At 43.4% G+C, this 27,641-nt stretch overlaps 2 protein-coding genes across 2 annotated transcripts in view; one reads left to right on the forward strand and one right to left on the reverse strand.

The window, feature by feature from the left end:
* The window catches only part of COL4A5 (collagen type IV alpha 5 chain), a 354,376-nt gene extending 348,272 nt beyond the window's left edge, over positions 1-6,104 (forward strand). Inside the window, exons 49-51 of the mRNA XM_075323931.1 lie at positions 746-860; positions 3,229-3,401; positions 5,069-6,104. Of these exons, the coding sequence (XP_075180046.1) occupies positions 746-860; positions 3,229-3,401; positions 5,069-5,150 (370 nt within the window). The 3' untranslated portion in view covers positions 5,151-6,104. The remainder of the gene's footprint in view (positions 1-745; positions 861-3,228; positions 3,402-5,068) is intronic.
* Positions 6,105-22,029: 15,925 nt separating this feature from the next.
* Positions 22,030-27,641, reverse strand: part of IRS4 (insulin receptor substrate 4) — a 32,909-nt gene continuing 27,297 nt past the window's right edge. Inside the window, exon 2 of the mRNA XM_075323932.1 lies at positions 22,030-26,355. Within this exon, the coding sequence (XP_075180047.1) occupies positions 26,351-26,355 (5 nt within the window). The 3' untranslated portion in view covers positions 22,030-26,350. The remainder of the gene's footprint in view (positions 26,356-27,641) is intronic.

The following is a 27,641-nucleotide window of genomic DNA, read 5'->3' on the forward strand; positions in this document are numbered from 1 at the left end:
GAGATTAGTGAGACAGCAACTTCATTCACCAGATAGCCCGCACAATCTAATTCATATAATGCCCAGGGCGCGATATAGCAGGAAGCGGAGATCAGCGTCTACACATAGAGCTGCTATAAACAGATGGAAATAAAATGAGGTTCTGAGCAGATTGAATTTATTGTAATGGTGAGTGATCACGGATATAACAGAATGCCTGTGTGCCGGATGAACGCGGGATTTGCATGGCATCTGTAGTATAGGATGGCACGTCTCTGAGACTAGTATGTGGGAACAATAGTGGTCATCCACGTTATCATATATACGGCGAGGAATTCATCAGATCAGTCTGGGAAACATCTTGGCCGTTAGTCACGCTGGCTCATTTATCATGCATTGGAATAATAATACCTTTTTTTTTAACTTCCGGACTCAAATTGAACATATTGCTTTCTGTTAGTCACCTTTGCCAGCATATGGGGAAGTCATTGCTGCAGATGAATTGTCTGGCATCTCTTCCAGCCATGCTGTTACTGTAAGTGGAGCCACATTGAGTTTGTAGAGACAATGAATGTATTCCTAGTAATATTAGTGATAAGTAACCCGGGTGGTGGACAGGCTCGGCAAGGGTCAATGCTAGACTTATTCTGACTGCCATAAAAAAAGATGGCAAAAACAATATTGCGAAGAGAATTTAGTAATTGAGAGGAGCTGTTCTATCGCTTGCAGTAATCGCCCATTAATCTTGATTCTCTAACCCACTCAGATGCACTGTTTGTGAAGCTCCCGCCATGGTGATCGCCATTCACAGTCAAACCATTCAGATTCCACCATGTCCACAAGGCTGGTCTTCACTTTGGATTGGATATTCCTTCATGATGGTAATGTAGAAACCACTGTGTCTTCTGTAAATCCACCAATATGTAACCCGACCACTCATTTTTCATCTCTGACATAACACCCACATATATGTGATGGCCATTATAGTCTACAGAACAATTACCTCCCATTAACCATTGTTAAAATGCTTTTCTGTACATTTGTATAGTTTGTTTATACATGGACCTGCTGAATAAGGCATAATGCTTTGAGTATTTTTTCTCAGTTAATTTATTAAAAGTGCCCAGAAATTATCACAGGGGGTGGTACTGACAGACCCAGGGTTCCTAAGATGGCCCTAAGAATGGGGCCCCTACACTCACCCTCACCCCAGAGGTCCTCGACCTGGTCTTGTCTCCTTTCTGAGCCCTGACCTTACTCCTCCCAACCCTGGGAGCGGGCCAGAACCCAGTAAAAAGCCCCACAGAAAAGATATGGACAAAGGAGAACGAAACCTCGTACACACTGCACTCACACACAAAGGAGAGATAATATGTGTACTTGGGGAACAAAGAAAAGGGTAGGGGAAAACTCACAACAGGGGAACGTTCACACCACGCAACACACAACCAGTAGTTCACCATGCACTGAGAACCACTGAGACCGGGATCGCTGATGCTATCTTCGGCGGCCTCTTACAACACTCCTCAGCCTTAAATCAGAAGAGACTAGCTGGAGATGGTAATTAGCAGCCTGGTTCTCAGAAGAGTTGCACACTGCTCCAATAAGAATTAACTCCTGTATGGCTGGGAGCAGTGAAACAACTCAGCTGACGTCCAGCAGAGCTGAGCATTTAAGAGAGACCAGGCTGCATGTCGGACTCTGCAATGTGAACAGAGTCCGACGTCGTAGTAGTCCGCATGTGAGAACCGGACAGCACATGACAGAAATGCATGGGAGCATCTGGTTATAAAATGGCCCAAAGATGACCACCATAACCACATGAGGCACAAAGACTGTTTTCCAAGAATGATTTGCTCAGGGAACTTGGTTGTAAAGCAACACATATAATGTTGAAATCTCTTTCTGCCTTTGTCACCTTTTAGGTTAGGCTCAGACAACTGTATTTTCGGTCCGAGTGCAACCACTAGATTGCACTTGAATCAATGTTATTATATGGGGCCTGAATATGTCTGATTTTTGTCCTTGGACCGATTCTTCCCAAGGAAAAGACCGCAGCATGCCCAGTTTGCATCTGTAAAGGGGATCGTACTTGACTATGCAAGTCAATGGGTTGGTGAAAAAACTTGAATCGCACTGATTTTTACGGACTGCCAGAATGGAGAATATGGACACATTTTTTCCCATCTTCTCCACATCCAATAAACTGTATCACACTCATCCAACTGATCAGAGTGTGATTATCCTAACCGGACCGACTTTCTCAGATGAGAGAAAATATGACCCCAGCCTTATTGTTTCACATGATACCAATATAAACCAGGTAAATGGGCCCCCCACATTCACTATAGGTGGAGGTCCCATGTTTTATATACAGGATACTTTAGTTAACCCAAAGTAATAGTACTAGAAATATTAGATTTTAAAATGTTGGCATAAAATAACTTTCTTCTACCATCTGAATAGCACTGCCCCAAACACTGAAGAAACTCATGTTGTTATATTGTAGGTAAGGTGGACGGTCCCAATGGCCCCTCTTCACTTTTAGTTTTCCTTCTCTCATTCCAACTTTTATATTTTCTGGTTGATATAGCTGTATGAGGTCTTGTTTCTTACGGTATAATCTGTATTTTTTTATATGTACCATTTGGGGTCCATATGACTTCATTCTTTCTAGTTTTAGCAGTACTAGAAATATTAGTAGTAGTTTAGGCCTAGACATATGTATATATTACTGTGTATAAATATATACATGCACAAATATTTATATATTCCCATTCTAAATATTTGTCTTTGTTTCATTGGTCTTTACATTTTTGATCAGTTCCCCTTAGAGAATCACTTATACAATACACTTGTAATATTGTGAAATTCCCATTGTCCTATGAATTCCAGTCACAGGCAGAGCTTCCTAGGTGTACAAACATGACAGACATGTTGGCCGTTCTATAGGCCCCTAATTGCCATGCTAATGCCATTGTCACCCTATTTCCAACCTCTTACATGCTGCTATCACAGCTGACAGCGGCATCTAAGGGATTATACACTGCTGCGATCCGATCAGTTAAACTAGCACCTGCACTGCGTCGTCGCCAGCTTAGTTCCTGAGCCCACGAGGTACATGCAGAGCACACAGGGCCCAGATTGTCCATGTGCTGGCGACAGCCCTGGGTGTAGGGTACTAATGACCTGGTGCGGGGTTACTTTTAGAATAATACTCTAACTGCAGCCTTAACTTCTCTTCCTCAGCATACAAGTGCCGGTGCAGAAGGTTCAGGGCAAGCTTTAGCATCTCCTGGATCTTGTCTAGAAGAATTCCGTTCAGCACCTTTCATTGAGTGTCATGGTCGTGGTACCTGCAATTACTATGCCAACTCATATAGCTTCTGGCTAGCCACCGTGGAAATGTCTGAAATGTTTAGGTAGGTCAATTCATGAAGAAAAATGTTTCATGCTAATGAAATTATTTGGGACTATTTTATTTTTTTCCTATGGGCCTAAGAACTAACTATTTGCGTGTTCTGCCCAGCGACAATTTCTGCCAGCTTAGAGAGATCACAAAACAATCTGCTGGCAATTCAGAGGCTTCTCATGGCATCACATCAACAGAACAGTTTCTTCTTTACTACTCTGATCTATTCACGGGGGGGTTACTGCCGATATCATGCTGATTGACTCCCATTATCCCTGCTGTCTAACTGAGGGAAGCTGGCTGTAAATCGATATGATATCTGCAGTCATAGAACAGCCCAGAAGTGAAAGAGTTGCTCTGTTGATGTGAAAAAGCAATATTGCTGCCAGGATCTGTCCCTGATGGCGCCGGGTAGAACCTCCCTGTCAGCTCTTAGACCCATGAGAAAAAAAATATAAAATAGTCCCGGATAACCGCTTTCAATTTTGTGTATGAATATAACGGGAAATGTAGGAATCAATGATTTGTAGCACATGTATATAATCTGATGTGTGCTCACAGTAGAGTAATGGATCCCAGATGGTTAGACGGAAAACTATTTCCCATCTGTAGTAGCCTGAGAAATGTAGACTTGTCCTACAGCTTCGAGAACTACCGTGTTTTTCCAAAAAATAAGCTCTCCCCCAAAAATATGCCCTAGCAGGTATTTTCATCATTTTCGTGTGTAAGGCTTAAATATAAGTCCTAACCTGAAAATAAGCCCTAGTCGCGGTTCAATAATGAAAAGCAGACACCCCAAAAGAAAGAAGAAAGAAGACCCCGCAATCATACTCGCCAAACGCCGAACGGGAGGACCTGCAGCTGAACACACACCCATGCACATCTGATCTCATACCCACACACATCAGATTGCACACCCACATTAGATCACACACCCACACACATCATATCACAGACACACAATCACACATCAGATCACACACACACACACACACACAAACATCAGATCACACCCACATCAGATCGCATACACACTCACAACATTGGACGATACTGATTGCTTACTGGGATGCAGTGTGGTGGAACGCATAGAGGACCTGCGGAGGAACAAGTCCTCTATGCGTTCTATTGCAGGTTCTTGCACTCCACGGTACTGCGTCCCATTTTCCCCTGCTGGCCAGAAGCAATCTGTATCGCTGGATGTGGTGAGTGTGTATGTGTGATCTGATGTGTGTGACCTGATTTGAGTATATGAGTATGTGTGTGCGATCTGATGTATGTGAGTGTGTTGGCCAGAAGCAGACTAGATGGGACTGCCCGCCTCAGATCGCAGGAGAACCTGGGAGCCATGCAGACGTCCGGAGTCTGGTGAGTATGATTCTCCTGGGAAGGGGAGTCTGCTTTTTTGGGGGGGAGGAGAGAGTAAACCTACCCCCAACTGTGTTTCCCCAAGAATAAGACCTACTCGAAAATAAGCCCTAGCGCTTTTTTCGGGGGGAAATAAAAGAATAAGACATTGCCTTATTTTTGGAAAAACACGGTATATGCAGGTTTTTAAGATTCAGCTAATAAGAACATGCAGGGGCGTACTGTTTTATGTCAGGGTGACAAAAAGTTAATGTTCTCCGACAGCTGTGGTGATATGTATTAAGAAATGACTCTTCTTTCCGTCTCCAGTAAACCTCAGTCTGAAACACTCAAAGCTGGTGACCTGAGAACACGCGTCAGCCGATGCCAAGTCTGTATGAAGAGGACGTAACATTTTGGTGATCTGGCTACCTGTGGAAGAGTGCTAAGATCTCAGTTGTCCTCGGTGACAATGGTGCTACTGTGTAGATAAAGCGAAAACCAGATACTGTTTAAAACAATTTCAAATGTACCTCACCAAAGTGCCATATTGAAGATTGTCTGGTGTATACTGCCGAGTGGACTCAGAAACAATAAAACCTCTTTCAAGAGAGAAAGCTACGTTTTGGCGAGGAGCAACATGAAGTTTTTTTTCCCAGTACCCAAATGGCACTTTTCCTATCAGCAATACGAAGAAACGCACTGAGTATCTTTAAGTAACAAGGCTGCAGTTTTGAGAAAAAAAAAACACAAAACAAAACATTTTTTATGGTGCTACTAACCCTTCCGTATCCCGGGTTTCAAAAATATACAAATGCTAAGCTTGTTTCTCTTTGTAAGTAATGAAATGTGTATATTGTGTAAAACACTTTTTTTTTTTTTTTTTTTTAGTTTATCCAAGAAATTATTTAGGAAAATCCAAGTATAAAATCACATTTTCAATTCACAAACTTATAAAAATAATATTCAAAATATACGCAACAGTATTTTCTACATATTGTAAGCAGAAAACTACTGATTTATAGCTTGCTTTTCCTCCCCCTTCCCTCGTTTCGGTTGGACTCCATGTTGGCTTTGCATCGTAAGTATGTCCTTAGCCAGGCTCATTTTATTGTTTTACTGTCGCCAATGCAATCCCGTCTTATCTGGACATTTTCTAAAGTTATGTTTTTGTACATTGAACACATTAAATAATTAGCCATATTCTTTATAACATTTAAGTAGCAGGAACCAACATTCTCAATATCCCAATTCACCTGTCACAGGAAACCCCTTCAGGAATCACCAAAGTATTTTCACATATGGAAAGTGTTGTCATGTATATTATTGAACCTAGTGTGAATGAAATAAAGAGAGATTGGCTATATTGGTATTTTCTGGTCTTCTTGTAAGGAGGAATACAAATTATTTATTCTTTTTGGATCCATTCTCCCCATAGGACTGCTACTGCTAAAGCTAACAAAATATATCCAAACAATATAATATACATGAGACCAAGGTGTGTGCTCAATATTGATTCAACTTAAAGAGTTACCGTCATTTTATTTTTTTCATAATTTAATGGGGTTGTCCAGTCTTCTCATATATCACATACTTCTGATCATGTAACCACCCACTCTTATCGGCAGTCCTGGAAAATCCTGACAGTGAGCAGGATTCAGGTGTTTGCAGTCACATAGAATAACTATAGAAGAATCCCTTTAATGCACCTGAAGAATAAGAAAAATAGAGAAACTATGTAATATTTGTTATCAGAGAAATCTGCTTCTTTCTCTTCCTGGACTGAAAATTCTCATTTCATGGGTTAAATCCACTTCAGTGAATAAATACTTTCCCGTTACTGCGATAGGAGATGATCGTTGAGCTCATAAAGTTCTGTGGGGATCTGTAAGTCATTTCGGGAGCACGAAATATGCCTATAGCTGCCTATATCTATATATGCCTATATCTGCCTATAGCTCCTTTCTCTGCCTCTTAGGCCGGTTTCACACTTGCGTTGTTTCAACGCAAACGGGCTCCGTCACTAATGTAGTACAGTTCATTTATTTACAGTGGAAGAGCGACAGCATGCTTCCTGCACTACCCGCATGTGTCCACATGGTGTCGCACTTACACTGTAAATAAATGAACTGTACTACATTAGTGACGGAGTCCGTTTGCGTCGAAACAACGCAAATGTGAAACCGGCCTTAGCTTCTTCCTCTGCCTCTAGCTCCTCCCTCTGCCTCTAGCTTCTCCTTCTGCTTCTAGCTTCTCCCTCTAGCTCCTCCCTCTGCTTCTAGCTCCTCCTTCTGCACATAGCTCCTCCCGCTGCCTCTAGCCCCTCCCTTCCCTCTACATAGAATCTTATAAGCCCCAATTGTCATCTCCTATCTCAATAATGGGAAAATTAGTCTTCACTGAATACAGATTTTACCCATGAATTGAAAGTCAAGGAGGTGAAAGATGCAGATAGTTCTAGGATATCTTACAAAGTTGCTTATTTTCATGTGCACAATTTATGTGTGAAAATAAAATGATGGTTACTCTTTAAGCTGCTATGGAACCATGAGATAGGGATGCATTTGGTTTTTTTTTTTACTACTTAGGGTGTTGAGTCCCTATGCCAGGCTCCTTAAAACTACAAGCACTGTAGCGGTTGGAAAAGAGAGTACAGAGGACCTGGTTATGGGGCGTTCACATTATCTTAATGCTCTGGGCAGAGGATTCCATCAGGTGGTTACATGTGAATGGTCAAAAATGGCATTTAATGTGCTCCCTCATGAAACCATTCAATTTAATGAGGCAAATGGAAACTTTAGACACCATTTGATCTGCTTTCCAGTATTTTTTACTTTTTGTTGCGGGACACTAATGTGGTAGAGCTTAGGATTCCATTTGGCTAATCTGTCGCATTCTGGCTGTAATACAATTTTGGCCAGTCACGTCTGCACATTGGGTGCATGATTGGCGGAGTGCTCGCTCTACAGCAGACAGGTGCGTGCACTGGTCTGGTTTATAAAAAGGACCAGACTAGTGTCTGCTGATATTTTTTATCCACAAAGACCCTCAGAAAAACGCAGTGTTCTGTCTTTTGCACACAGTGACTGGAAGCCATAAGGCCTAAAGTAATTGGGGTATGCTGTCGCTCAGCACAGAGCATTTGGTTATGTGAACGCTCCCTGATGGGCACTTTCACTCACATTGCAGTATTTTGACTAACCTACACCAAGAAAAGTCCATTGGAAAGATTTGCATGTCTTTAAGTTTCAAGATGTGATTGAAGTCACAGAATTGGATGTTTAATTGTTACGTCCATGGAATAGAGTAACAACCTGAGTATGTACTGATCACACAGGTGCAGGACTCATTACATAAAGCCACCGGAGGAACACCTGTACTATTAGCTGGTGTCTCCATTACACCAGGGCAGATTTTATTCCCTGAGGCAAACAAAGATTCCCATTGAATAACTTGAGGTCCTGTGTACATACAGTGCCTTGAATAAGTATTCATATCCCATGAACTTATCCACATTTTTTTATTATTACACCTACATACTTCAATGTATTTTATTGGGATTTTATGTGAGATTCCAACACTAAGTAGCAAGTATTTGTGAAGTGGAAAGGAAATTATACACAGTTTTCTAAATATTTAATATAAATCTAAAAATTGTTATGTTCATTTGTATTTAGCACCTCTGAGTTAATACTTTGTATCACCACCTTTTGCTGTAATTACTGCTCAGGTCTTTTGCACATCTAAAGGCTGACATTTTTGCCAATTCTGTGAAAAATAGCGCTGACTATAGCAGTGAGATTGGATGGAGGCGTCTGTGAACAGCAACTGTCAAGCCTCATCACAGATTCTCAATGGGATTTAGGTCGTGACTGTGACTGGGCCATTCACACACATGAATATGCTTTCATCATACCATTGCACTGTAGCTCTGGGAGCATACTTAGGGTTGTTGTCCTGCTGGTAGGTGAACCTTCGCCCCAGTCTCAAATATTTTGTAGCCTATAACAGGTTGTCCTCCAGGATTGCTCTGTATTTAGCTCCATCCATCTTTCCATCAACTCTGCCCAGCTTTAATGTTCTATTTGAAGAAAATCCTCTCCACAGCATGAGGCTGCCACCATGTTTGACAGTAGAGATGGTATTTTCAGAGTGATGTGTAGTGTTAGTTTTCACCTACACATAGCATTTTGCATTTAGCCCAAAAAGTTCTACTTTGATCTTATCTGACTCGAGAACCTTCTTCCACATCCTCGCTGTGTCTCCTACATGACTTTTTGTACACTGCAAACAGGATTTCTATGGCTTGCTTTCAAAAATATCTTTCTTTTTGACACTCTCCTATAGAGGCCATATTTGTGGAGTATATAATTAATAATTGTCCTGTGGACAGATTCTCCCTCCTGAGATGTGGATCTCTGCAGCTCCTCCAGAGTGACCAAGGGCCTCTTCCCTGCTTCTCTGTTTAGTGTTCTCCCTGCCTGGGGTGCCAGTGTAGCTGGACGGCCATGTCTTAGTAGGTTTGCAGTTGTGCCATACGCCTTCCATTTTTGGATGATGGATTGAACAGTGCTCCGTGAGATGTTCAGTGCTTGGGCTATTTTTATAACCTTGCTTTACTCTTTTCCACAACTTTATTCCTGACCTGTCTAGTGTGTTCCTTGGTTTTCATGATGCTGGTTGATCACTAATGTTCTCACACAAACCTCTGAGGCCTTCAGAGAACAGCTTTAGTTATTTTGAGAATAAATTAAACGCACCTGGACTCAACTCACTAATTAGGTAACTTCTGGAGGTAATTGGTCACTCAGGATTTTGTTTAGGTGTATGAGACTACAGGGGGCTGAATACAAATGCAAGTTACAATTTTTTCATATATTTTTTAAAATATTTAGAAAACTATCATTTCTTTAACACTTCACAAATACTTGCTACTTAGTGTTGGTATATCACATAAAATCCAACTAAAATATGTTTACGTTTGTGTGTGTGTAACATTAAAAAATGTGTAAAAGTTCAAGTGGTATGAATACTTTTTTTCAATATACCTGCTAATTACTGAACTCTGCCTCATCTTTCTACTCTATTAATTCACTGTGACTATGCAGATTGCTACTTGTTTGTAAATGTGTACAATACTGTACATGATTTGTGTGTTTTATCTACAATTTTCCATTTGTCTTCCTGTTTTGTACAATGCAACTGTATTGCTTTAAATCTTCCAGTTTTCGGTTATACGTTCCAGGCAATCTTCACATTGTGGCAGGTTAAAGTGCTTAGCTTCTTATTGTGAGCAATCATGTCACTAATGATGAGGTTTTGTACATATTGTATGACCTTTGCTAGAATGGATTTTGTTAAGACAAAGCATTTCAGTGTCACTTTCACAATAGTAATCTTAATAAAATGTTATAGATACAAAGTGACATACCAGGGTCACCAATTATTATGTTGTTATTTGAAAGATTTACGAGTTTATATTCAATTTTCCTGAAAGACATTCCTCCATAGACACATCTACTAATTCATGTAGTTTCAAGTGATACAAGAAATACTAAATGTCTCTTTCCAGTAGAGGGCACAATTGCTTGATTAAGGAAATGATACATTCTAAATAGATTTGAAGAACGTTTTGTTTATGAAGTAAAAGTTACAGAAAATTTTGTTTCAATTAAATATGCAGCAAGGACCACGAGCAGTTCTGGGTGCATATTGCTAATCCCTGCCTGTTCCTGTATATGGTAGCATAGATAAAGAGAAGAGATCTTTAGAAAAAGTATTTCTAAAGATTCTTTATAATATGCTAATGAGGCCAGCGACTAGTCGCAAGTGCGTTAGTTCCCTTGGCTAGTCGGCCCCTTTAGCATGTTAGCACGCCCAAAGGGGCGTGCTAACATGCTAACAAATGCGCATCGTCAAAGGTATGGTTGCTCTCGCCTCTGCTGCCACCGCTGGATTTTGGCTCAGTGCACATGATCAGAACATCCGCGGACATCCGGTCATGCGCACTACACCAGTTTGAAGCCAGGACGCGTACACCCGGCTTCAAAGTGTGCATGACTGGAAGTCTGGGATTTCTGATCATTCGCACGGAGCCAAAATTTAGTGTCCGTGGTGGCATCGGGGAGCGGTGAGAATGACCAAACCTCTGATGCTGCGCATTCATTAGCATGTTAGTACACAGGGGGCATGCACATGCTAAGGAGGCCAACTAGCTAAGGGATGTAACTCTCCCTGTATCTGGTAACATAGATAAAGGGATCTTTAGAAAGAGTATTTGTAAAGATCATTTATCATATGATAATGAGCGGAGGGACTAGTCGCACGGGTGTTAAGGCCCAGTCACACACAACGACTTACCAGCGATCCCGAAAACGATGCGACCTGATAGGGATCGCAGGTAAGTCGCTGGGAGGTCGCAGGTGAGATGTCACAGTCAGATCTTACCAGCGATGCAGGAACAATACAGGTTGCAGTAGCAACCTGTATAACGATCTCAGCAGTCACTGTGACCCTGTCACACAGTGGCAAACACAGCGATGTGTCCTGCCCAGCAGGACATCGCCTTTGAAGAAAATGGCCTGGACCATTCTGCAACGACTAGAGATCTCACAGCAGGGGCCTGATCGCTGGTAGATGTCACACATAACAAGATCGCTAACGGGATCGCTACTGAGTCACAGAAACCGTGACTCAGCTGCGATCTCGCTAGCGATCTCGTTATGTGTGACGGTACCTTTAGGCAGGGATTAGCAATATGCACCGAGAACTGCTCGTGGGTCTGGCTGCATATTGCACTTACAAATTCCCTTTCAAACAATATCAAAATATCAAGACAGCTGATACAAGTCACCCAAACTGGGAACAGTGTGTTTTAGCAACTGGGTGTATTATCCCAGCCAGGTATGTTTGACTCTGAAATGCTGCTGTGTTTTAGAGGAAAAACTACTTTAATATCTGCTGAGGACCAAGACTAGTTGGACAGTCAGGTCCTCCACGGCTTCTGCCTGCTCTGAAGTGTAAGGTCTCTACCTATACACACGCGTAGAGACCAGTCAGTCAATGTCAGAGATATTAAGTATGTTTTTCTCTGAAGCGCCACAGCGTTTCAGAGTGGATAATACAGTGAGTGGCTGATATATATATGCTATCCACAGATTGGGCAGAACGTATCAGCTGTCAGGTTCCCTTTAAGAGGATTTAGAAATTCTTTGTATTTATTGCAGACATTTCTACATCCCAAAAAAGTGTCTCTTTACAGGTAAAAGGCTGGATGAAAAAGGAGTGTTTTGATCCCTTTTTGCCCATTCATCACAATGAGTGAAAAATGCTGAAGGAATTGACATTCTGCAGCCAAGAAACAGCTTCAAATCTGCAAAAGAACATGTGCCCGAGATTTCAGAAATCTCATTCACGTAGCTGGCAAGTGTACATATTACATTACACAAAAAATATTGGTTGGTTGTGAAATCTTCTCTTAATATATTCTGCCTTTTATGGGTAATATTGGAGTAACAGTGTGTATATCCTGGGTCACTATGGTACGAAAAGAGCTGAGTGCAGCTGTGCTATGCTGTTTGCATCACCTCCCAAATTATGAATGGGAGTTGTGAAAATAGCGCAGCACAGCAAGCTACACTGTTTCCACAGCTTGGAAGTTACACTAATGGTATCACTCACTTGGTTACTCGGTTTCCACAACTCCAATTCAACTCTACATAGGTTACACAAACAGCATGCCATAAAACATGGAGAGAAAATAACACTTTAATAATAATAGCCACATTTGATAAGAAAAATAAATGTTTGCAGTTTACAGTCAGGCATCTTCATCCGTTAATTCATTTTTGGACCCAGATATACAATTTGGAGCCTGATCCAAGTTTCAGATCTTCGGGTGTCTGTGTGTGTTCAGGGTGCCCTAGGCTTTACTGCTAATATATCTGCACAGCTTCTATCCTGCACTTATTTCTTCATAATGTACTTTCCTCATTGCTATAGCTTTTCTTCTCTGTCCTCCCTCATACCATATAGTTTTCCATCCTTTCCACGCTAAGCAGCTCCTGTGTACAATCCTCTTCCCTTCCGTCACTGCTGGTATCTCTAACACTGAGGCTATGTGCCCACGGGATTTTGTACTTGTGGATATATCCGCAGGTACATCCACAGGTTTTCCGCATCTGCTCGCCGGAATCCGCAGCTATTTTTAGCTGCGGGATTCCAGCGAAATATCTGTGGTAAACCTGCGGGCATTCGTGCGGCTTACCTGTGGAAGTCCCAGCCTCTATCTCCATAGTGGAGGACCGGGATTTCCGCAGGTAATTCCGCAGAAATAGTTGACATGCAGTTATGTGTGGCTGTGGGACATCCGCAGCCGCACATATCCGCAGCATGGAAACAGCACTCCCCATGTCCCATAGGATAACATGGGGAGTGTCTGTACATGCTGAAACCTGCGGATTTGTCTGGAAAATCCAGAAAACCCGCAGGTTTAATCTCCCGTGGGCACATGGCCTTAGAGTTCGCTCGCTGATTTTTTTTTTATTTTTTTTTTTACTAGTGTGAGCGTACCCTTAGAGAGGACAAGCAGAGAGGCATCAAAACGAAGAAGAAACTCTAAGAACCGTCCGTATACAATGCAGGAGCAAGTTGGTGGACAATATTTAAAGAAGACAATTTAGAAAGCTGTTTAAGGCCTATTTCACGTCAGTGAAAAACAGACGTTTTTCACTGATGTGTTGAAAACGCACATGTCCCTCCATGTGCCGTGATTAACGGCACACATGGGTTCTACATGTGCTATCAATGATAGCACATGGAGATAAACTCACCCGTCCACGCCGCTGCTCTCCGTGGTGCTGATATCTCCTGCAATGCTGTGTAACCGCTGCAGCTACTTCCGGGTCGGCTGCTCCGTGAATAAATGCATATGCATGAGAATAGACAGCATCGCTGGAGACGGGTGAGTTTAAAAAGCTCTTTATTTTAAATGGCCGTTTTTTTTCTGGTACGTGTCTCACTGATCACACCACTGTGTGGTCAGTGGGACATCAGCGATGCCAGAAAAAAAATGGACATGTCTCCATGCCGAAATCATGGACACGTGTGTACGCCGCAAGGAGACAAGGTCAGTGAAAAATCACTGATGTGTGCGCAGACCCATTGATTTTAATGGGTCTGCGTATGTTCGTGTTTTTTGTATGTATAAAACCTGTCATATACGTACCAGAATCACTGATGTGTGAAAGAGGCCTTAAAGACTTGTTCAGGCATGGGGTCCAAGTGTGCAGTCACTCTATATGAGTGCAGATTTGTGAATCCTCACAGGTCGCAGTGTGCGCACGGTCAAGGTTCTCCAGTATCAGCCCTGAGAGCAGCCGGTCACGTGACCACAAGTATGTGATTTACATACTTCTGGAACAATCTGATTAAGCGACCAGTCTCACTCAATTCACTTGTGGTGAGCAAGGCTGCGCCAATCTAGTCGACATGTTACCACATCTATGCAATCATACTCGCCTGCCCGCTCCAGTTTCCAGCCCTGGATAATCCTGACAGTGTGCACACTGTGTGCTGGGAGGATTCATAAGTCTGCAGTCACTGCACCCTAAAGGCCCCGTCACACTAAGCAACATTGCTAGCAACATCGCTGCTAACGAACAACTTTTGTGACGTTGCTAGCGATGTTGCTGTGTGTGACATCCAGCAACAACCTGGCCCCTGCTGTGAGGTCGTTGGTTGTTGCTGAATGTCCTGGGTCATTTTTTAGTTGTTGCTGTCCCGCTGTGAAGCACAGATCGCTGTGTGTGACAGCGAGACAGCAACAACTAAATGTGCAGGCAGCAGGAGCCGGCTTCTGCAGAGGCTGGTAACCAATGTAAACATCGGGTAACCAAGAAGCCCTGTCCTTGGTTACCCGATATTTACCTTTGATACCAGACTCAGCCGCTCTCACTGTCAGTGCCGGCTCCTGCTCTGTACACATGTAGCTGCAGGACACATCGGGTTAATTAACCCGATGTGTGCTGTAGCTAGGAGAGCAAGGAGCCAGCGCTAAGCATTGTGCGCTGCTCCCTGCTCTGTGCACATTAGCTGCAGCACACATCAGGTAATTAACCCGATGTGTGCTGTACTAGGAGAGCAAGGAGCCAGCGCTAAGCGGTGTGCGCTGCTCCCTGCTCTCTGCACGTGTGGCTGGTCACTGGTTGCTGGTGAGCTCACCAGCAACTCGTGTAGCCACGCTCCAGCGATCCCTGCCAGGTCAGGTTGCTGGTGGGATCGCTGGAGCGTCGCAGTGTGACAGCTCACCAGCAACCTCCTAGCAACTTACCAGCGATCCCTATCGTTGTTGGGATCGCTGGTAAGTTGCTTAGTGTGACTGGACCTTTAGGCTGCAAATCCCTTTTAACTTTGCATAAAGCAAATGAACATTTGAGGGGAAAAAAATGGTGCAATGATATACAGTGTATAAGGCTGGGGCCACACGGTCATTAATGCAAGTAAATTGCATGATACTCCGCTCCCACTCTGCTGAAGTGTGAGCTGAGTTTAAGTGATTGTCATGCCACTGTGATGCGACCCTGCAATCACAGCACAGCCGTGCAGGAGAGGGAAGGACTAATCTCCCCCACTGTCAGCTGATGCAATTCTCGCACTGCACTTGCATTACACCGATGCAATGAGAGTACAATGCAATGTTTCTCTCGCACCCATAGACTTGTATGGGTGTGAGTGAAAACGAATCAATTTCCACCTTCAGAATGCTGCGTTTTCTCAGGGCAATTAGGGCTGAGAAGAAAAATCGCTCATGGCAGTGACCCCATAGAGTAACATTGGTCCGGGTGGAATGTAATTTTTTGTCACATTCCACTTGCTCCGTTTTACTCGCCGTGTGTGCTCAGAATAAGATGTCATTACATGTATATATTGCTGCCATGTTTAATTCAAGAATTAGATGTCATAGTATGCAGATACTGTAACAAAAAAGACAACACACATCCTTATCACATGGGATTGAAAAACCGAAAAAATGGCTATATTCACGTGCAAGTAGAAAAAATATCCAGCTCACCGCTATAACGTCAGCTACTTCCAGAGTAAATCACTTGATCCAGCACGGAGAGGCCCAGGCAGAGGGATCCACAGCAAATGAATCAAAAAATTCCAGCGGATCAGACTTGGGTGACGTAAAAACGTACATGTTTATTTGTGCAGGTTAAAAATCCACATCGCAGGTGGTATCCAGAGAATCAGGATAGTATTAGATTATATCATCCAACGCGTTTACCAGATATAGTCCCCAATATCATAGCATTATACAAATCATAAAAAAATATTTACCTATTTTGCATCAAAATGTTACATTCTCTAAATCGCTAAATAACAATTCCATCCGTTTTGTATCAAAATGTGCGACTACTTTTGGGAAATATTCTTTCCCCCAGTTTTTTCTCACGGAATACACCTACAAAAGACAGTGCTTGGCTAGTATATAAAGGCTTCTATAGATGTGGACATCCCCCCTTGCACAGGTTGCCATTACGTTACCAAAGGTGATACTTTTATTTCAATGTCCACAAGTGGGCAATATAGAATAAATAGACACCTAAACTGTAATAGTGAGGGTGTAATGTACCTTATAGACTGCAGCGTTTGCCATAAGCAATATGTTGGATGTACAGTGGGGCCGCTGAAGAACCACATCAGACGCCATCTTTCAGATGTTTGCAAGTCACATTTAGGCTATGTCCGCACGTTGCTTTTTACCTGCTTTTTTGCTGCTTTTTCATCTGCAGCGTTTAATGCCAAAATGGTTGTGTTCTGCTTTTCAAGCAAAGTCTATGGGAATTTGGGTTTCTTGTCCGCACTATGCAGTTCAAACTGCAGCCTTTTTGTTGCAGAACTTTGGTCAAAAACTCAGCTTTGCAGTGCAAAACCCAAATAGCAAAAACAACTGACATGTCAATTGTTTTTGCCATTTGTGTTTTGCACTGCAAAGCTGAGTTTTTGACCAAAGTTCTGCAACAAAAAGGCTGCAGTTTGAACTGCATAGTGCGGACAAGAAACCCAAATTCCCATAGACTTTGCTTGAAAAGCAGAACACAACCATTTTGTCATTAAACGCTGCAGTTGAAAAAGCAGCAAAAAAGCAGGTAAAAAGCAACGTGCGGACATAGCCTTATGCGGTTCTTCAGCGGTATCTAAACATTTCACTTCAGTCCATGGAGGAGATTTAGGCCCTGTGCGCACGCTGCAGATTTATAGCGGATTTGCTGCAGAAAATGTGTCTAACATTGCTGCAGTCATTCCCCAGCAAATCCTATGGGTCTTAAAAATTGCTGTGTGCACACTGCGGGGTTTTTTTTTTTTTATACCCGGGGATTTACCCGCAGATTTTCCACTGCTGAATTAATGAGCATGTCATTTCTGTTCCGCAGGTACCTGTGGTTTTTGCCATAGATTATGGTAAAAATCCACAAAGACCAACTTGCGGAAAATCCGCGGCAAACCGCATAGGGATTTCGTTGCGTTTTTTTACCGCGGATGCAGGATTCTTTAAGAGGATCCGGATTTTTCTTAAGAAAAAGGCACTTTCTAGTGCACACATAGCTCTAAATTTAAATCCGGTTAAGGCTATCAAGAAAGTATCTAGAATGGTTAGAGGAGGTGATTTCCATTAAAAAAAAGTATTGAACAGAGAATCATTCTGGATGTTTAAGTTAAATACCAGAGCTCCACACGGGCTTAATATTCGCCAGGACATGATAGTTCAATACAACCGATTCATTTGTTTTTTTCATGTGAGTTTCTGTTTTTATTTTGTGTATACAAATGTATTTTATATATATATGTACTTTTCACTCATAACACATTGGATCTGCAGCTCTGCCTTTTTGCACAGGTATATATATATATATATAATATATATATATATATATCAGCTGTTGACTAATTGATTTAACTTAACCTGTTGCATGATGGGATATCCGATGTGTGCTATATAGAGGTATTTAATTCATTTTGTAACCATCCATGTTTAAAATCATACGGCAATGTCTCATGTCGAAACGCGTTGGATGATATAATCTAATACTATCCTGATTCTGTGGATACCACCCACGATGTGGATTCTTAACCTGCACAAATAAAGATGTAAGTTTTTACTTCACCCAAGTCTATGATCCGCTGGAGTTTTTTCATTCATATTCATGTGTAGGACGTTTTTTTTGGTGGTGGTGGTGGGAACAGGGACAGGGACTAGGTGACTTACACTTGTATTATTGCAGTTAAATCCAGCATTACAATGCAGTTCTTGTGAGAAGTGTCAATGCCAGGGGCCATGGCTCCTGATCGATGATACTGGCTGTTTCATTCTAGATAGTAAACTACAAAATTGTAAAAAAAAAAAAAATGCTAAGCTCAATTTTACACTTTATTTATTGATACATAAAATACTTCACGTGCATATTCACATGGGACATATCTGCTATGAATTTCAGTAGAGGAAACTCTACACAAAATTGTGTGGATTATGAAATGTTGCAAAAGGATTACAGGTCAATAAAAAGTAGTGTGTCTGGACAAAATGACTGTTCAGTCCCAGAGCAGTCGATCAGTGCACTCTTGTTATAGTAAGGAAGAGGAAATGTCTCCAGCACCAATGTAGATAAAACTCTCTGGTTTATTAGGTATATTTATAACATAATGAAATGCAGAACACCTGATGATTTTTTTTCCGAAATGAATCAGTGTTCTGCGTTTCATTAGGTTTTAAATATACCTAATAAACCAGAGTTTTAGCTACATTGGTACTGGAGACCTTTCCTTTTCTTGCCAGCCACGCACATCTGTGCACCTATTTTGGAGTCCGGATACATGCAATCTGTACCTGGCCATTCTATGGATTCTAGATGGACTGATTCCACCTGCTGCTTGCACTTTTGTTATAGCCAAAGAGTTCAGTGCCCTTCCCACCTATTGGAAATATAACACCAATGGTATACTGAAAGCTTGTGCTTGGTTTGGTCAGTCATTTAGTGCTGAGAAACGCCCTTAGGCAATGTGCCCATGGGAGATTAACACTAGAACTACTGGACTCGTGACACCTATATAGAAATACATGGTGCAAAGTAGTCAAAATGACTACCTCAGTAGTTCTAGTGTTAAACCTGCGGATTTATCTGTGGAAAATCCACGGATTTTCCAGATAAATCCACAGGTTTCTGCATGTACAGACACTCCCCATGTTATCCTATGGGACATGGGGAGTGCTGTGTCCATGCTGCGGATATGTGCGGCTGCGGAACCATGCTGCAGATGTCCCACAGCCGCTCGTAATTGCATGTCAATTATTTCTGTGGAATTACCTGATGACAGAGGGGCTAAATGTTCAGAGAACCAAACAATCACTGGAACAGAGGGGAAAGATCTTCATGACTAAGCTGAATTTTAGCTTTTCCAAAATACCCTTTTACAAGAAATAGTTATGTATAGCAGACAACCACAGAAAGCTGTAAGCCAACAGCCATTTCTTTTGATGCCCAATATACAGGTATGTTTGCGAGAGGAGGAAGGAGAGTAAGGGTATATGTGCACGCTGCAGTATTGGTTTGACAACAAAACTACACCCTCTGGTGGAGTGACAACTGTAAACACTGCGTTTGAAGGGAAAAAAAAACCCCAGTAAAAACGCAGCAGTTTTGGCCATATTTTTCACAGGAAGCCTCTTAACCTCACATCTTGGGAAAATGCATGTATTTTTGTTGACAAAAACAGATCCAAAACTCAAGAAAAACGCGGCGCAAATGTGCAGATTTTTCTTGCATCTTGACACACCACATTGAAGCTAATGGGTGAAAACGGAGAAAACTGCAAAGAGAAGTGACATGCTGCTTTTTTTTTGACAAAGATTTTGATAAATATTTGACAAATAAAAGGCAGACAAAAAAAAACCCCAAACAACTGCAACGTGCGCATAGAAATTCAGATTTTTCATAGACTTTGCTGGGGAAGCGAAAGCATGCAGCCTAAGGCTATGTGCCTAAGGGAGCTCACCCAGGTTTCCCCCAGCAGCTCCCCGGAATCCGCAGCTATACATTGCTGCGGGATATCTGCGTTAAACCTGCGGACATTCATGCGACTTACCTGCGGAAGTCCTGGCCTCTATCTCCATAGTGGAGAGCCAGGAATTCCGCAGGAATAATTGACATGCAGTTACGTGCGTCTGTGGGACATCTGCAGCATATTCCGCAGCCGCACATACCGCAGCATGGACACAGCACTTCCCATAGGATAACATGGGGAGTGACTGTACTTGCATAAACCTGCGGATTTATCTAGAAAATCCAGGTAAATCAGCAGGTTTTCTGCAGCATAATCCGCGGGTACAGAGTCCCGTGGGCACATAGCCTAAAGGTCTAATGAACCATCTGACAGACATCTCTTCCAAATCCTCCACATATCAGCGCTCACGCATTTTCAAAAGAGGAGGCTCGTCTGCTTGTCTTACCTGATAACAAAAAGTTCAGCTGATGAATTTCCAATACACTGGAGACCCCTAAAACCATCAGATGGTCGGCTGAAAATCGGCAACTGTACCAACATGTGTGTTGTGGAGCTGGTCGGTTTCTTATTCTCCAGCAGATCTGACAAGTTTCACATTAAACACAAACATCACTAAGTCAGAATAGTGGGGCATAGAATATCAATGGTCACCTCATACCTGGACTGTGAATGGTATTGGAAATCTCTCAGCTTCTAAGCATTTAAAGGGAACCTGTCTCCTGATTTTGGCCTTCTAAGCTAAAGCTAGCAGCTTAATCAGCGCCTGTGCTGCAGTCTATAAAAGGTGCACGTTACCCTCTGACCCCTCCTGCAGCCCCCAAAAATATCTTTATAAAATCTCCCACCTGGTATGTAAATTGTCCCATCCAATGGGTGTTTTAATTTACGCCTCCTGTCTCTCCTTTTGTGCTGATTGACATGGATGACAGCTTGGACGCCATCCATGTAGACTGGCAAAATCTCACCTGTGTAAACACATTCCCGACTCGCGCAGGCACACTTTGCTCTATTGCGGGCAGAGCCGAAGTCATAGGTGCGCCTGTGTGAACCGGCGAGTTCTCTGCACAGGTGCGAGCGTTTGCCCAGTAATGTGGAGGATGCCACTTGCTTGATTCACATCACTGAGCAAAATCTTGCGCCTGCGCAGAGAATGCGCCGGTTTGCGCAGGCGCACCTATGTTTAGAGCTGGCTTTACACGCTACAATATATCTAACGATGTGTCAGCGGGGTCACGTCGTGACGCACATCCGGCATAGTTAGTGTTGTTGTAGCGTGTGAAACCTACGTGTAACCCAGATTGTACGATAAACCGTTGGTCGCATACATGTTGTTCAATTTCTAAAAATTGAACGTCCGGTTGTTCAATGTTCCCGAGGCAGCACACATCGCTGTGTGTGACACCCCGGGAATGATTAACTCAGCTTAACTGCGTCCCGCGGCTCCCGCCGGCTATACGGAAGGAAGGAGGTGGGCGGGATGTTAAGTCCCGCTCATCTCCGCCCCTCTGCTTCTATTGGCCGGCTGCCACTCCAGGAAGTGGATGTTCTCCGCCCACAGCGAGGCCATATGGAAGGTAAGTACGTGTGACGGGGGGGGGGGGTTACTCGTTTGTGCGACACGGGCAACAAATTGCACGAGCCGCACAAACGATGGGGGCAGGTGCGATCGCATAGGAAATTGAAACGTGTAAAGCAGCCTTTAGTCTCCAACAACAAGGCAAGAGCAAAGTCTGCCTGCGTGACCCAGGAATATGGAGATTTTGTCCGCCTACGTGGATGGCGTCCGAAGCGTCAACCACGTCAATCAGCAAAGAGGACAGGAGGCACAGAATAAGACGCCCACTGGACCGGACAATTTACATACTGGTTAGGAGATTTTATAAAGGTATTTTTGGGGGCTATAGGGAGGGTTAGGGGGTAACGTGTACTTTTATAAAATGCATCTCTGGCGCTGATTTAGGTGCTAGTTTTAGTTTAGAAGGCCAGAAAATCTGGTGACAGGTTCCCGTTAAAAGTTTTGTCAAGCAGTTTAGAATAAAACTACAGATACAGTTATGCTGACCGTCAGCAGAATGTTACATAGAATAGTCTTTTATAATTAAGGGGAAGTTTGTTGTTGCAAAACACAAAGAAACCCAAAGAATGTGTCTGATCGCCTGCTCCTTATTTGCACATGGGTACATTCCAATACTGGACTTGAGCATGTGCACAAAATGAAGAAACAAGAATTGTAATAAACAGTACCAACCAGGTTTTATTAATTTGTACAGACAAAATAACTTTCCAATATGAAATAAAATTTACAGGACACACAATTCTCCCATCATTGGTAAATTTTATACTATACAGCAGCATAAACCGACAGCTGGAAGATATTATCTAGTGATATGCTTTACATTATTCCAGCACAATACTGAATAAATTAGTTTCATTTGTAAACTAAGAGATTGCATATTTTATGCTGTACCTGTGTAACTGACCGTGAACTAAGGTTGAGGTCATCCGCAAGATCTAAACTCGCAGCCGCAATATCGCAAACGTCAAACAGAAAAAAACAAAAACGGGTCGATGGCATCAATCGTAGAAAATCAGTGTTGGGTGGCAATACGGTTCTGACTTGGTAATCATTTGGGTACATTAAAAAAAAAAATTAATTACATTTTGGAAAAATGAAGATACTTGTACTAGAGGGCCAGTTAAGAACAGTCTCCCAAATATAATCAGCAGCTTTATACATTGCAAATTTTAAAAAGACTGGATTGTAAAAGATCCTAAACAGAAGTGAATCGGTGAGAGAAGTGGTCATATGCAGAGCACGTACCTTGGCATCCTCACACCAACAGCTCCAAGACAGTAAACAAATAGATCCCCTTCTACATGGTCCTCAATAAGGTGATGTCATCTTAGGCTGAATACGGACTGGCCGGGGGTCTGCAGACCCGAACTCTGCAACCTATGACTATGAGGCTGCTGATTATGGGCCAGGAGATCAGTGGCCAATTTATACTTGTGAAACCGGGTGAAAGTGACTGTCAGCACAGAATGAGTGTTCAAACCAAGTACAGGCGCTTCATGGCAGGGCCAATCATTCATATCATGTTTTTCCAAAAATAAGACCTCGCCCAAAAAAATAAGCCCTAGACTCAGTTCAATAATGAAGTGTCCATGCTGATAAAGGTAAAAAATACTGCAGGGCACTTCATTATAGAAAGCAAACACTCACAATCATTCTCACCAGACGCCGAGCGGGAGGACCTGCAGTGAATACACACCCACATACATCAGATTACACACGTCAGATCACACAACCACACATCAGATCACACACACACAACCACCCATCAGATCACACACACACAACCACCCATCAGATCACACACACACAACCACCCATCGGATCACACACACACACAACCACCCATCAGATCACACACACACACAACCACCCATCAGATCACACACACACACACACAACCACCCATCAGATCACACACACACACAACCACCCATCAGATCACACACACACACAACCACCCATCAGATCACACACACACACAACCACCCATCAGATCACACACACACACAACCACCCATCAGATCACACACACACACAACCACCCATCAGATCACACACACATACACAACCACCCATCAGATCACACACACACAACCACCCATCAGATCACACACACACAACCACCCATCGGATCACACACACACACAACCACCCATCAGATCACACACACACACAACCACCCATCAGATCACACACACACACACACAACCACCCATCAGATCACACACACACAACCACCCATCAGATCACACACACACACAACCACCCATCAGATCACACACACACACACACAACCACCCATCAGATCACACACACACACACAACCACCCATCAGATCACACACACATACACAACCACCCATCAGATCACACACACACAACCACCCATCAGATCACACACACACACACAACCACCCATCAGATCACACACACACAACCACCCATTAGATCACACACACACACAACCACCCATTAGATCACACACACACAACCACCCATTAGATCACACACACACAACCACCCATTAGATCACACACACACACACACACACACACACAACCACCCATTAGATCACACACACACACAACCATCCATCAGATCACACACACACACACAACCACCCATCAGATCACACACACAACCACCCATCAGATCACACACACACAACCACCCATCAGATCACACACACACACACACAACCACCCATTAGATCACACACAACCACCCATTAGATCACACACAACCACCCATTAGATCACACACATCCACCCATTAGATCACACACAACCACCCATTAGATCACACACAACCACCCATTAGATCACACACAACCACCCATTAGATCACACACAACCACCCATTAGATCACACACAACCACCCATTAGATCACACACAACCACCCATTAGATCACACACAACCACCCATTAGATCACACACAACCACCCATTAGATCACACACAACCACCCATTAGATCACACACAACCACCCATCAGAACACACACACACACAACCACCCACCCACCCATCACAACACACACACACACACACACACACACACACAACCACCCATCAGAACACACACACACACACACCCCTAGCAATACAGATTTCTTCTTGCCAGCAGAACCCTGAGATGCAGTGTTGTGGAGCACAAGGATCTGCAGCTGCGGGTGGAATGCTTACAGGACCTACGATGCATAACTTCCTCCCATCTTTCCCTGCAGCCGGAGACATTCTGTACTACCGGATGTGGTGAGTGAGTGTGTGTGATCTGATCAGTGATTGTGTGTGTGTGATCTGATGTATGTGAGTGTGCCGGCCAGAAACAGGGGCGGATGGAGTGCAGCATACCTGAGAGGGCCTGCCGGAGATCACAGGGAGGACCTGGGAGCAACGCAGATGTCTGGGGTCTGGTAAGTATCAGTCTCCTGGGAAAAGGGGGGGGGGTCTGCTTTTTTTGAGGGGATAAACGTATCCTCAACCATGTTTCTCCAAGACTAAGACTTACTCCAAAAATAAGCCCTAACGCTTTTTTGGGAGCAAAAGAAAATAAAGGTATAAGACATTGTCTTATTTTTGGAAAAACACGATATCCACCTTCTCACCTGCTGGTTTTCACTCTACCTACTCCCTTCTCTGCTCTATGAAGCCGGAGCTGTTAATCAAAGTAGAGGCTAGTGGAGACAGATTGAAAACCAGCAGGTGAGGTGTATATAAATGCTTGGCCACGAAATGATGCACAGAGTTGCCTATACTTGGTTGGACAGTCATTCTGAGCTGAAAGCGCCCCTTTGAGCCTCACTGCCGTCCTACTGAACCAGTTCCGATATGCTTTGACACTGGTCCTACAGAGACACGCACTTCAATGAGGGCAGGTTTGTGCTTTAGCCTATGGTATTCACAGTGATTGAGGTTCTGAAGCAGAAATTTGAGCGCAAACTAAATGGGGGCCATTTGTAAGAAAGATGAGAAATCTAACAAAAGTAACTGAATCACCAAAAATTATGTATCAAGTGACACCGCCGCCTCCCTCCAGTCTGACCATTTACCCGCTGCGTCGTACCTACACTATAGGATTCTGCTGTTACACAAAGTGGAAACAATGCCGATTCAGCAAAAAAAAGTAAAAATAAATATATGAAATTAATGGAGAAAATACCATCTTGTCTGGTTTTACCTTGTACGTGCCAGAGAATATTTTAATAAAAAATTAATACTGTACCTTTTCCTTAATTCTAAATATAAACTTATAAAGTGAGAAATGCAGATGGGGTATGGTGGGGGGGACTTCATGTACCATCGTCAAATGTATATTTGTTCAATGGAGGAGGCATCTTATAATATAGATCAAGTAAAATACATAGACTTAAAAAAAAAAAAAAAAATACTCAAAATATTTCTTTTTACATATATCATAGTTTCCTTTGTCCCAGAAAAATTAGCTCTTGCATTGAATCGACAATGAGCCGATTTACATAACTTATAGCCCCCTTGAGGGTAAACTTTCTTAAAGTACATGTCTAAATTCTCCCGAGCTCTTTTCTTAAATACATAAAAGAGTAAATCTGCAATGTAAAATGGCACCAAAAGTGCAACATGGAAGCCGGTTCTGAACCATTTTACAAGTCAGAGCCACTTCTTGAAAGCGCAGCAATGTCTCATATGCAAACGTAGAAAAATGTGCCATGAGACCTCTGCTTCCCCCCTCCCCTCCCCCTCTTCACAAAAATAAGGTTGAAAAAAAATAAAATAAAAATAAATAAAAAAATAAGCTTCCTTTTGCCGACACATTAATACAAGCTTTAAATGGCTGTACATTTAATCTGTGTGGGAAAAGCAGGTATGTGTCCATAGGAAATCCAACCCGGCTTCACGCGTCCTGTCTGTCTTCCGTCTTCCAGTCAACTTAGCTTGGATTCCCAGCAGAACGGCTGGAGTGACAATCTCCGCGAGGTTTCCATGGTAATGCACTCAGTCTGCGGAAAATAAAATACAAATAAAAAGTCAATTAATGCCGAACAATGAAAGTGTACAAGATGTACAAAACTCCAAGTGTTCACGTGCTCACTTACAGCTTAGCAAGGTCACACTCCAATATACGGAGAGTCACCATTCGCTTTGGAATGGAAATTCTCTGCTTATAATAAAACCAACTAACGATTGTCAAGAAGAAAATAACTAGTGTGCGATCGTCTGCCTTTATCATCTCCGGATAACACTCCGTCCTCTGTGACAACTTCCCAGAAAAGCAGATTTATTCCCAGGAAACCTGATGACGGGATGTGCCGCCTGCTCAGCCGGGATCTACTGGCAGCCGCTCACATCAATAGATTACTGCACCAGGGGCTTACAATGTACCCATACAACCAGAGGAGAGATCCCCACTGAGTGCAACTGCAGCGGTGCCAAGGCTGTGCTCATGGGCAAAATGCTGCAGAAAGCCAAAATGCTACATCACTGGTACAGAGCACAGTAATGTACAAAGTGACATCTGTATACCGGGAGGGGGAAAGGGCAAAGACTATGACAGCCGTGAATGGCACAAATGTGTAAACATTGCGGCTTCCTGCAAAAGCCACTAGGAAGGGGAGAAGTGCTTCTACTTTATAACACTGACTCCAAAGGGTCCAAGCACACAAGGGCTCCTCCTAGTGGCAGCTGCTGGTAGCAATAATCTAACACCACGGTATTGGTATTATAGCTGATAAGTTGAACAGCGCGCGCGCGAGAGAGAGAGAGAGAGCGCGCGCGAGAGAGAGAGAGAGCGCGAGAGAGCGCGAGAGAGAGAGAGAGAGCGCGACGAGAGAGAGAGAGAGCGCGAGAGGAGAGAGAGAGAGCGCGCGAGAGAGAGAGAGAGAGAGCGCGAGAGAGAGAGAGAGCGCGAGAGAGAGAGAGCGCGCGCGCTGCGCGCGCGAGAGAGAGAGAGCGAGAGAGAGAGAGAGAGCGCGAGAGAGAGAGCGCGAGAGAGAGAGAGAGAGAGCGCGCGAGAGAGAGAGCGCGAGAGAGAGAGAGCGCGCGCGCGAGAGAGAGAGGCCGCGAGAGAGAGAGCGCGCGCGAGCGAGAGAGAGAGCGCGCGCTGCGAGCGAGAGCGCGAGCGAGAGAGAGCGCGAGAGAGAGAGAGCGCGAAGAGAGAGAGAGAGCGCGAGAGAGAGAGAGCGCGAGAGAGAGAGAGCGCGAGAGAGAGAGAGCGCGAGAGAGAGAGAGCGCGAGAGAGAGAGAGGCGCGAGAGAGAGAGAGGCGCGAGAGAGAGAGAGAGGCGCGA

The sequence above is a fragment of the Anomaloglossus baeobatrachus genome, chromosome 9 (genome assembly GCF_048569485.1).
Source record: "Anomaloglossus baeobatrachus isolate aAnoBae1 chromosome 9, aAnoBae1.hap1, whole genome shotgun sequence".
Classification (NCBI taxonomy): Eukaryota; Metazoa; Chordata; class Amphibia; order Anura; family Aromobatidae; genus Anomaloglossus; species Anomaloglossus baeobatrachus.